The 12,107-nt window shown below is 44.7% G+C and overlaps 1 protein-coding gene across 1 annotated transcript in view; it reads left to right on the forward strand.

Moving 5' to 3' along the window:
- The window catches only part of MDN1 (midasin AAA ATPase 1), a 156,996-nt gene that overhangs the window by 107,072 nt on the left and 37,817 nt on the right, over positions 1-12,107 (forward strand). Inside the window, exons 60-73 of the mRNA XM_036247864.1 lie at positions 153-367; positions 725-1,112; positions 2,079-2,188; positions 2,806-3,511; positions 5,318-5,479; positions 5,684-5,954; positions 7,195-7,430; positions 7,571-7,666; positions 8,319-8,413; positions 8,705-8,826; positions 9,392-9,538; positions 10,321-10,430; positions 11,032-11,105; positions 11,872-12,070. Of these exons, the coding sequence (XP_036103757.1) occupies positions 153-367; positions 725-1,112; positions 2,079-2,188; positions 2,806-3,511; positions 5,318-5,479; positions 5,684-5,954; positions 7,195-7,430; positions 7,571-7,666; positions 8,319-8,413; positions 8,705-8,826; positions 9,392-9,538; positions 10,321-10,430; positions 11,032-11,105; positions 11,872-12,070 (2,931 nt within the window). The remainder of the gene's footprint in view (positions 1-152; positions 368-724; positions 1,113-2,078; positions 2,189-2,805; positions 3,512-5,317; positions 5,480-5,683; positions 5,955-7,194; positions 7,431-7,570; positions 7,667-8,318; positions 8,414-8,704; positions 8,827-9,391; positions 9,539-10,320; positions 10,431-11,031; positions 11,106-11,871; positions 12,071-12,107) is intronic.

The following is a 12,107-nucleotide window of genomic DNA, read 5'->3' on the forward strand; positions in this document are numbered from 1 at the left end:
TTTGTTTTTATTTTGTCATTTTAAAATTAAATTTATTGGGGTGACATTGATAAAATTGAATAGGTTTTTCCATCTTCCCTCTAAAGTGCCTGTGCTGCTTGTTGAAACCCTTTAAATTAATTTCTAAAGTTAGTTGACTCTTCATCCATCAGGGTCCCGGCAGTCTCAGTAGAGCCATGTTCGCCAAGTGCTGCTTTGAAGTCTTGATCAGCAGCTGCAGAGCAAGTCCCTGGGATATCAGTGGCCTCTCCATCCTATCCTCCTCGCACGTCACCCTGGGACAGTGGGTTGAAAGAGCCCAACAGCTCCGGGACATCAGCTTGGTGCTTTGGACCAACATGGTTGTCCCTTCATTAGCAGAGTTCAGGTATTCCCTCCCCCTGGGTAGACTGTAAAGCTCCTCTTGTTTCTTCAGGGCATGCAGCAGGGACCTCCATCAGAACTTGCTTCTGTAGTGGCTAGTTCTGGTGGGTGAAGGCAAGGGTATTTCTCGCTGGATCAGTAGATTTCAGCCCATGACAGAGTCTATTATAAGCTGGCCAGCTCTTCTGTCAGTTTTAAGCATGTCGTGATCAAGAGAGTGATGCTTAGAAAACCATGTAAGATCACATGAGAATAGAAGCGCACCTCTTATTATTGACAGTGCAGTCTGCCATGTCATAGTGTGAGAAAGGAATGCTGTTTGATGCAATGTAAGCCCTTAAGTGCTTCCTTGTCCCCTCAGACGCACGGATTCCCAGCTCCAGGGGCTGGTACTGTGCCGGCACCTGGCAGGCCTGGCAGAGCTGCTCCCCGAGACCCGACGGCCGGAGTACATGCAGAACTGCGAGCAGCTGCTGCGTGGGGACAGCCAGGCCTTCCAGCACGTGGGCCAGACTCTTGGGGACTTGGCTGGGCAGGAAGTGCTGCCCAAAGAGCTGCTGTGCCTCTTGCTCACCTCCCTGCGCCACTTGTTCGGGGAAGGAGAGGGTAAGCAGGACCTACCCGAGCCAGCCCGGCGTGGGAGCCTCTGGGTGAGCCTTGGCCTGCTCCAGATTCAGACGTGGCTTCCCCAGGCACGCTTCGACCCCGCAGTGAAGAGGGAATACAAGCTCAAATACGCCAAGGAAGAGGTATGGAGATGAGAGCTGAAAACGTGGCGTTCATTCCTGACTGGTTGGGTTTGTTTAGTATATTAGTCCTTTTGCTCCCTTTTGGGTGCACAGAGCATCAAAGGGGTGACTTCCCAGGAGTGTGTTCTAAAGACTGTATTTTCCTCTGTGAGAGTTCCTCTTAGTGGGTTCAGGAATAGGGACGGACCCTTCCTAAGGTTCTGATATGTGTACCAATTGGCTGCAATGGGCAGAGGGCATGACAGTAGAACACAGGAGACTCTGCCCGAGAAGTACTGGTAGCTTCACTATCCAGACTCCCTGTCCCTGAACTACATTTTGGATATTTGGATTGGGTGAGTTCTTCAAACAGAGTGTAGTATTCCTCAGGTTTTGAACTTTTGGTGTTTGGTATCTAAAAGTCAAGAATTGCCTGATTGGTGTGGCTTAGTGGATTGAGTGATGTCCCATGGACTGAGAGGTTCTAGTTTGATTCCTGTCAGGGCACGTGCCCAGGTTGCGGGCTTGATCCCCAGTAGGGGTAGTGCAGGGAAGCAGCTAATCGATGTTTGTCTCACATCAATGTTTTTCTCTCTCTCTCTAAAAAAAAAAAAATCAATGTAAACATTTAAAAATTAAAGTCAAGAATCAAGTAGATTCAGATCATGTGGGTACCCTTTCTATTTGAACCAAGCCCAGATACTGCCTACAATAAGGTAGTGATAAACTAGTTCTATGTTTTAAAGAAGGAAAATTGTATTAATTGGGGTGAAGGCTAAGCTGCCGTAGCAGTCTCAGAAGTTCAGAGTTGTAAATAAGATTGTTTATTTCACCAAACTTTGAGGTGAATTGTCCAGGTTAATGGAGCAGAGCTCCCTGCTCTCAGGCCATTCAGGAACCCAGGTTCTTTCTATCCAGTTCCTCTACCCTCCCCCAGGGCATGGTCCTAGCTGGGTAAGAGCAGACCAGCTTCTCCCTTTCCATTAGTTATACCAGCTGCAGTGTGAGTGGAAGACCCGAAACCTCTCGTCCCAGCTACAGACTGGAAGAGACCTGGAAGATGAAGTCATTATCCGTTACTCTCATCCTCACATCAGGTAACATAGCAGAGTGATTATTTGTGTTGGAGATTATAGTCTCTCCTTTTAAAAAATACATTTTGAGGTTGACCTCTGTAATGTAATTACAGTGTTAGCAGAGGTGATGATACACATCTTCGAACTAGATTAGCAATTAGATCCCAAAGTCATGGTTCTAGTCAGGAAAAGATATTCTCTGTGAAAGGAGTGGCTGGAATCACATGGGACCAAGAGAGTTGAAACCAGAACTTACTCTCAACATGGAAGAAGTTGGGTGTGATGAAGTACACTGTATGGGTATATTGCCTTAGGAAATACTGTATAGTGTAGTGGGTTATGAGTTCCAGTTCTGCTTCTGCTCTTTGACTTTAGACTTTGAGTAGACCACTTAATGCCTTTAAGCCTCAGTGTCCAATAAAAGAAGGATAATAGTTCCTACTTCAGTGAGTTATGATGAGACTCGATATGCATCTAAATTGCTTAACATCATGTGTGGCATGTGGTAACTGCTCTCTATTATCCATTTTCATTATAGTTGTTAATAATATCATCATATAGCTGAAATGTCTTTTGTCTATTTTCCTGAGGGCTCAGTCTAGATTTCTTGTCCTTCTTTTTTGTTAATTTGCCTTTAGGTTGCTTCAGCAAAGAATTGATCAGCTGGAGACTTCAATATGCAGCCTGTCGAAGAAGCAGGCCTTCAGACCCCAGCTGCCTACGTACGAGTCCCTGGTACAGGAGATCCACCACTATGTCACCAGCATCGCCAAGGCCCCTGCGGTTCAGGATCTGCTCACACGGCTCCTGCAGGCCCTCCACATGGATGGGCCTCGGTCTGCCCAGGTGGCCCAGAACCTTCTGAAGGAGGAGGCGTCCTGGCAGCAGTCGCACCACCAATTTCGGAAGCGGCTGGCTGAGGAGTATGCCCTGTATCCAGACTCAGTGGTCCCATTGCAGGCATCCATCTTGCAGATGCAGCATGGCATGAGGCTGGTGGCATCCGAGGTCCACACCTCACTCCACAGCAGCATGGTCTGTACAGACAGGCTGGATGCCCTGGCCACATCCCTGTTGGCTTTCCCATCGGTGGGCCCCACCTTCCCCACCTACTATGCTCACGCGGATGCCTTATGCTCAGTAAAGTCAGAGGAGGTTCTGCGAGGCCTTGGGAAGTTGATTCTTAAGCGCTCAGGAGGAAAGGAGCTGGAAGGCAAGGGCCAGAGACCCTGTCCCACCCGAGAACAGCTGCTGATGAACGCACTTCTTTACCTGCGCTCCCATGTGCTGTGCAAGGGAGAGCTGGACCAGAGGGCCTTACAGCTCTTCAGACACGTGTGTCAGGTAAGCCTTTTCCTGGGGAGGCCTGCCCTGACCCCTCCTCTCGAAGGGAGCTGGGAGCACAAGCAGGGAGCTTGCATCGCAGGATGTTAGTGGTGCCCAGTGTACTTAGAGACAGTGTGGTGACAGGGATCTACTGTTTCTGTTTTTTCCTATTTAACTGGGAATTTGGGGTCCTCTGTTCCTTAGTTTTTTTTTTTATCCTCACCCGAGGACATTTTTGCATTTATCTTCAGATAGAGCGGGAGGGAGAGAGGGAGGAAGAGAGAGAGAAACATCAATGTGAGATAGACACATCCATTAGCTGCCACCCAGACGACCCTAACAGGGGCCAGGGACAAACTGCAACCAAAGTATGTGCCCTTAGCGGGATCCAAACCCAGGACTCTCTGGTTTGTGGGCTGACGCTTTAACCGCTGAGGTAAACTGGCCAGGGCTGTTCCTCAGTTTGTAAAAGATAAAAAAAATTGGTGATATTAGCCCTTTATCTCTGTTATACACTGCAAATTGTTGTTTTTTGACTTGTTATTGGTTTTTGCCATATATTTTCTTTTCATTAATATGAAGAAAATAACTTCAATTTTTTCCTTTACCAACAAAAGCAACTCGTTCTTATTTTAGACAATTAAAAGAATAAATATTAGCAAAAATTATTAGAATTTACCAAACTGTTAACATGTTGGTGTATCCCATTCTAGGCTTGCCTCTTTGTGTATGTGTATATGTAAATGTATGTCTGTGACTTTCTTAATTTATTTTAAGTCCTTAGTCCCAGTGTTTTACAATTTTTTGTTCGGTAGTAAAACCCCTTCAAAAATAAAAATCTTAACATTGTGACCCAATATTTAGAGCTGCTCTGGTTGAGAACAATTCTGTGGTCCCTGATATTGGTCTTTAAATCACTAGAGTTCTACAAACCACTAATAAAGTCCATTCTGTTTTATAACTTTCTTTTAAAAACCTGACAGCATTTGGTGATTATTTTCCCCATAATTAATGGTATTCTTTACCTGCATCATATTCAGTGGCTGCCTAATTTTCTGTTACTATGGGTATGATATAAGTTATTTAAATAATTTCCTATAATTAAAGATTTATATTCATCTATACTCTTTCTGGTGTTTGGGGAAAAAACCTCAACACCGCCACCATAAATAATCTTATAACCAAGTATTTGGGTACAAATTCTAGAAACCAGAATTGCTGGGACAAAGATTAACTGCTTAGGATTTTAATACAAATTATCTTACTGGATGGTGGATGCTTATTTCCTCAGTCTTCATCAATACACTGTGGATCCTTTAATTTATACTTTTTGCCAATTTAAGGACTTAAAAATCTGAGAGGTTTAGGAGATTTAAGAAGTGTTTGTTAAGGCATAGCCCAGTTTTGTCTGGTGGGTGCCTCTCAACCACCCTGAACCCCTGGGCCTGCTCCTTGAGGTGCCAGCCAACTGCTGTCTGAATCACACCCCCACACTGCCCACCACGAGCCTGTCCTTAGTGCAAAGCTCCATTAACTCCTGACAGGAAGTTTCCTTAGCATACTGTTGCAAGCTTTTACACCTGTGAAACTGTAACTGCAGCAAGAGGGAATTTAGGAAATTTGGGTTGTTGCAGTTACAGTTTGAAAACAGCCAATTTGCTCTCTATTACCTGAAAATTAGTTTCTTGGATGTTGGCATTTGTTTTTTTAACCATAATATTTTTGTTTTCATGGAAAATTAAGTGATAGTAAGTTTTGTGCTTTTTCATTGTAAGTGACTCAGCAAAGGCAAATAAGCTTCCTTCTGAATGTGTGACTTTCCAGGAAATCATCAATGAGTGGGATGAACAGGAACGCATTGCCCAAGAGAAGGCAGAGCAGGAGAGCAGCCTGTACAGATACAGGAGCAGGAACTCCAGGACAGCCCTGAGCGAGGAGGAGGAGGAAGAACAGGAGTTCCGAAGGCAGTTCCCACTGCATGAAAAGGTCAGGGGTTGTTTTGGAATGAATTCCCTGGATTCCATGCACACACTCCCTTTGAGTGATTTTTGCAGTCTTTTTACTATATCCTAATACATGTAAGTTGATACCTCATTTTCTTGATTGTTCACACTCCATCTTTCCCCCTTTTAGTCTGATTAAAACTCGATTTTGATTTTTAAAGTTCTGTTGCTCTAATGTCATTTACAGGACTTCGCAGATATTTTGGTAGAACCAACACAAGAAGAGAAGGGAACTTCAGATGAACAAGAAGAAGCAGCAGCCGCAGACTCAAACCTCCTCTCCCCGAGTTCCATGCAGGCTGTGATGCTGATTCACCAGCAGCTGTGCCTCAGCTTTGCTCGGTCCCTCTGGTACCAACAGACTCTGCCAACACATGAGGCCAAGCATTACGTCAGCCTGTTTCTGGCCTGCTATCAGACTGGGGCATCTCTGGTGACACACTTCTATCCATTGATGGGTATGGCAGTTTACTTTTGTTATATTCTTTTTATTGTTGTTAATCTTCACCCAAGGATATTTTTCCACTGATCTTTAGAGAGAGTGGGAGGGAGGGCGAGAGGGAGAGAGAGAAACATCAATGTAAGAGAGGTGCATCGACCGGTTGCTTCCTGCATGACCCAGACCAGGGCTAGGGATTGAACCTGCAACCCAGGTATATGCCCTTGACTGGAGTTGAACCTGTGACCCTTTGTTCCCTGGGCCAAGGCTCTAAATGCTCTAACTGCCTAGCCAAACTGGCGAGGGCTTCTTGGGAAATCAAAATGAATAGATGTCATCGCTACTTCTGGACCATTGAAAAACAGTATCTCCCTTTTTTTCTAATTTTTTGTTTTAATTGATGGGATTCTCTTAGTTTAAAGGACTTAAGCTGATTCAAAAATTGATTTAAAATTCTGCAATAAAGATGGATTTTCATCATTTGAGTACTTTGGGGTAAAGGATTAACGTAATAAGGGTGTGGACTTAGTTTAAATGGTCTTTTTCTTCAGCATTGTTTCCATTTTGCCTCTCATAGCTTTAGTGCTTTCTTCTCCCTCCCCCCTTTATTGATTTTAGAGAGAGAGGAAGGGAGGGGGAGAGAGGTAGAAACATTGATGGGAGAGAGAACATCAATTGGTTGCCTCCTGCATGTCCCCTACTGGGGATGGGCCCACAACCAGGGCATGTGCCCTGACCGGGAGTCGAACCAGTGACCTCTTGTTGCATGGGTCGACGCTCAGCCACTGAGCCACACTGGCCGGGCACTTCAGTGCTTTTAAAATGAAATCATGTATTCCTGGAAACTCGGAAATTAATCTCATAGAATATGGTTTGATGCAGTTTTCTCCATGACTTCGTGAGTTGTTCCATGCAAATAGGAAGGAAGCTTTAAATTTTATTTCTGCCTATGAAGAGTAGCTACAAAAACTGGGAATTTGAATCCATGCAACCAAACTCTGTACCCTCTTAATTGCACCTATGCCGTATCCTAGTTCCTCTTTCTATCCTAGGAGCTCGGCAGACTTTTGTGACTGCTGCAGTAGTGAGGTAACAGTCCTCTAGGCCTGTGTTGCTTTGGGGGCAGATGACATTGAATTATCAGCTTTATTAGTTCTAGTAGCTCATTATTTTTGAGCATGTTTCTAACAGATCTTTCTAACTTACTGATAGATTAAATGACTAAGTCCACTGACTTCACTGTAATGTTAACTTCACAGGAGTTGAGCTGAGTGACCAACTCTTGGGCAGCCAGCTTTTGGCCTCTACCCTCTCCTATAACACTCTCTTTGGGGAGGCGGCTTCAGACCTGATAGTAAAGCCTGATGGGCCCTATGACTTCTACCAGCACCCCAACGTCCCAGAAGCACGGCTTTGTCAACCTGTGCTTCGGGGTTTTTCAGAGGCTGTCATTCGGCTGCTGCAGGATTGGCCAGAACATCCGGCTCTTGTGCAGGTAGGGTGGGTGGTGAGGAGGGGGCACTGAGGATGCCATCCCAGGGGGAAACCTCTGGGGAGGCCTCCAGTACCCTGTGACTTCTGATGATTGATGTTAACATAGAGATACCCCCCCCCCAACTTTTTTTCTCACTGTAGCTGCTGATTGTAATGGATAGAATTCGTAGTTTCCCACTTTCCAGCCCCATCTCAAAGTTCCTGAATGGTTTGGAGATCCTTCTGGCAAAGGCACAGGTATAATGATTCCCCCTCTCCTCATTTTAGTTTGTAATCGGTTGAAAAAGATTATCTTGTGGCACCTTTATTGTTAGAAGCACAGAAAGTTACAATCTGGGTTGGAGAAGGATAAATCTTGTTTTTTCTGGCATTGGGTCAGATCATTGCAAGGGAAGCTATTACCTCTGTGAGGCATGTGAGGGACCTACCTGCGTCGCCAGTTCTCAGGTGGGATGCAGCATCCATGGGTTCTGAGGGCTCCCAGCCAAGACTTTTCGGCGGGCCTTCAGACTGACTGAGTGCCTGCACACACTGCCCTTCTCGGTCCTCCACAGCCTCTGAAGTAGCTGACGCTTCCCTGATTATCACATTAGGGTCCTGGACTTTGGAGGGGTCACATGGCTGACAATAGGAATTCAGTCCCAGGTCTCCAAATCCTGTGTTTTTTGCCTACCTCTAAGCTTGGCTCTCCTGGGGTCCTGTCAGGTGAACAGAAAGAACTGGAAGCTGGATACACAGGATGTAATTCATTACTGGTAATGGTAAATTACCCTACAAGTTGTTTAAGGACCCAGTGATCTTCACATAAGAAAAGTTTAGGATGTTCTTGAGGGAGGAGGTGGTTAAGAGATTTAAAAGGCCATAGTGAATTTTATATTCGTTTCATTAGGATTGGGAGGAGAATGCAAGTCGAGCTCTGTCTCTGCGGAAACACCTTGATTTGGTCAGTCAGATGATCATTCGTTGGCGTAAACTGGAACTAAAGTAAGTGATACATTTGTCACTTACCTTATGCTGCAGGGACATTTGTCTTTGTTTCCTCACTGTTTATGTAGTACAGCTAGAGAATAGTTAGAGAATGTGCTTTTCGGTCATTAATCACAGGGTTAAAAGCTGGGCATTAGAATGACCTTAGTAGAGACCAGATAACAGTATACCATCCTGAGGCAGCAAATTGGGAGGCTGCTCTGTCTCCATTTAGCTTCTGCTTCTGTGGTTCCAGATATTTCAGACATTTCCTTAAATGCTTCCTTGGCCTCTTCTCTCATATTTCAGCTGCTGGTCTATGAGTTTGGATAATACCATGAAGCGCCACACTGAGAAATCCACCAAGCACTGGTTCTCCATCTATCAGATGCTTGAGAAGCACATGCAGGAACAAACAGAAGAGCAGGAAGGTAATACCTGTCAGTACTTTTCCTGCTTATTTAGAGGGTCCAAGTGCTGCAAAGTGTGGGATTTACCTGCACCCATATCCCCTCCCGTCACTGCTTTCATGTAGGAGGCATCATTTGACTTCAGCGTACTCCTGAGAGGTCAGCCAAAAAACCATGAATTCTTAATGACAAAAGTCAGAGGTTCAAGTGACTTGTCCTAAGTCTAGAAAGGCAGACCTAAGAAAAGGTTTCCTTATTCTTTATGTCAATGGGACAAATCAAAATGAACATTGCTTTCTTGGCAGGTAGCAGTTAACAGTCCTTGAGTTAAAAGCGTTTCATTTCATACTTACAGTAAGCACCTCATCATTCAGTTTCATACTTTTCTGTGATTATGGTGAGCAACACACACCCTGAGTGCAACTGTTGTTTTTAAATCAGCTTGGAATTCAGCCACGATCCTTCCTTGAAAGCTTCACTTTAACTGTGATCTCTACTTGACCGCTATCCCTTACTGTATCCAGTAGTAGATTATGTGCATGTTACAAATAGGCTTATATATGTTTTCCTCTCTGAATCTCTGAAGATGACAAACAGATGACCCTGATGTTGCTGGTCAGCACACTACAAGCATTTATTGAAGGATCCTCCCTGGGAGAATTCCATGTACGACTTCAGATGTTACTGGTTTTCCATTGTCATGTCTTGCTGATGCCACAAGTTGAAGGAAAAGGTGAGGAGATACACATATATTTTTTCTTTATTATTATTATTAGGTTTTAAACAAAGACTTTTAGTCATCTTTTACTTTCATGTGATTCACATAAGATGTAGAGGTAAACATTCAAAGTAAAGTACAGGCTGGTTATCAGTAAAGTGCTGACTGCTGAATTCTGGCAGAGGTGACTGCCAGGCCAGATCTCAGGCTCGAACTGGCATATTGAGGCGGCCTATCTTTCTGTCTAGACAGTGGGTATGCCCTGCTAAGCTTCTGCTTGATCCAGGCCATTATTAGTGCTTTGATCTAGTGAGAAGACTGCCATGTATCAAGCACCTGCACACGAAACTCTTACTGTCAGTTATAGTCTCTGACCGCAGCACCTTGGCAACACTGTCACCGTGAAACGAGTGTGCAGTGTATGTGAGTGAGCAGTCAAGGTGAGCTGCTTAACAGGTCACGTTTTAAAACAGGCTCAGTTTCTGCTGACTACAAAAAGATTTGGAGAAAGGGTGTGAAATTAAGTGTAGCAGAATGTCTGAGTATACCATCTTTAAGAACAAAAGTGCAACATAAAGATCACTACAAGGTTGAAATGAAAAAATAAGGTTGACAGCCTGCACCTCTGGGAACTGCTAAATTCAGACAGGCTCCCTGGTGAGCCTGTGAAACGTACTGTAATCTCACGGCCTAACCAGTAATGAGGAAGCCACATCTCTGAGATGTGAAGCCCATAGGTGGAGCCAGTAGCACAGGTAGCAAGTGTGGTGTTTTTGTTTCCTTTTCATTTCTTCCAGATTCACTTTGCAGTGTTCTATGGAATTTGTACCATTATTACAAGCAATTCTTTGACCGGGTCCAGGCCAAAATTGTGGAACTTCGTTCCCCCCTAGAAAAAGAACTTAAAGTAAGATGAACAGCTGTCATGATCACTCTTGGGAGAACAAAATCAGCAAATTCTTTTTATTTAGTTTTGTTCTTTTATCCATTTTACAATGAGGCAGGGGGCTCTGGGGAGTGGAGGAGAGCATTGCAACTGCCTAGTAGCGTGGCAAGATTTACTTTGGGGGCATTGGCTCCCTTGGTGACCTAGCTCAGTTTGTGAGGGGCTAGTGGAGTGGTCCCTGTCAAAGGCTCCTCGAGAGGATTGCCTCAGACATCTGTTAGTGCTTGCTCCCCTGGTCTTGTCCAGGCTGATCTTCCACCTCAGAGGAGCGCCATCCATGCGCCACTGAGATGCCATGGGGTGAGGAGGACCCTCTCTTTTTGGTACTTTCAGTGGTAGTGGAACCAACCCTTGTATGAGGCAGAGTACATACCAGGTGACCTGTTGATTGTAGCAGCAATCCTTTTTCATTCCTTTAAGACAAACACTGGTTCCTTTTTTAGACTTGTTTTACTTGTTTGGGATGGAGTGGGCTCTGGTCTTTGGCAGACGGATGTTACAGAAAGAAACAGGATGTTACTAGGTTTATAAAGTCATTCCTTGAGCTTCATTTATCTTATAGGAATTTGTTAAGATATCCAAGTGGAATGATGTCAGCTTCTGGTCCATTAAACAGTCTGTGGAAAAGACACACAGGTAATTCATCTTTTTAAAACGGGGGGTGACTAAAGCTCAGAATTGTTTGTTAGGTAGCAAGACTACATTGTTACAATGGCCTGACTTGGTGCTCCCTTGAATGTATTATAAAACACTGGATTGTTTTGGTGTGGCTTTTCAACACCATCCCATACCACCCAAAGCAAAGTCTACCTGCAGCTGAATGGGTGTGCCTTGAGGTAGAGCAGACTGCTGTGGAAGGATTGAATCTTCTGCCACCCACGAGCTTTATTACCTTGAGTAAAGCAATACCACCATTCCTGGCTTTAGTTTTTCTCCTAGAAAAGGGATGGCAATACCTGTCATACTTACTATTTGTTTATTTGTTTATTCATTCATTCATTCATTCATTTATAATCCTCACCTGAGGATATTTTCTATATATCTTCAGATAGAGTGGGGAGGGAGGAGGATAGAGGGAAACATCTATGTGAGAGGGACACATCGACTGGTAGCTACCCACATGACCTCAACCAGGGCCAGGGATGAACCCAAACAAGGTACGTGCCCTTGGCGGGAATTGAACCCTGCAGCTCATTCATCTGCAGGCTGAGCTCCAACCCCTGAGCCAATCCGGCCAGGGCTGTACTTATTCTTTTAAAATATAAGATGATTATGAGTATCTGAGGAGCTCATTGTGTACAAAAGGTAAGTTATCTGTGCATACATTATGCTGTTAATTTTTACATTGCCTCATTTTTATCCATTTTTTCCCCTCCTTATCTCTCTTACTACCTGGGGCCAGGACTCTCTTTAAATTCATGAAGAAATTTGAAGCTGTCCTGAGTGAACCCTGCCGGTCATCCCTGGTGGAGAGTGACAAGGAGGAACAACCTGACTTTTTGCTGCAACCAACAGAAGCAGCCACGAGTGAGGTGTCCCCCATTCAGAATCTGAACGAGGCTCTGAGGGAGACCCTGTTAGCCCGGCCAGCAGATGTGCAGGTACTAGCTTGAGGAATAGTGTTTGCTTACTCCTGGG

This window comes from Molossus molossus, unplaced genomic scaffold (assembly GCF_014108415.1).
Source record: "Molossus molossus isolate mMolMol1 unplaced genomic scaffold, mMolMol1.p scaffold_m16_p_8, whole genome shotgun sequence".
In the NCBI taxonomy this organism is placed as follows: domain Eukaryota; kingdom Metazoa; phylum Chordata; class Mammalia; order Chiroptera; family Molossidae; genus Molossus; species Molossus molossus.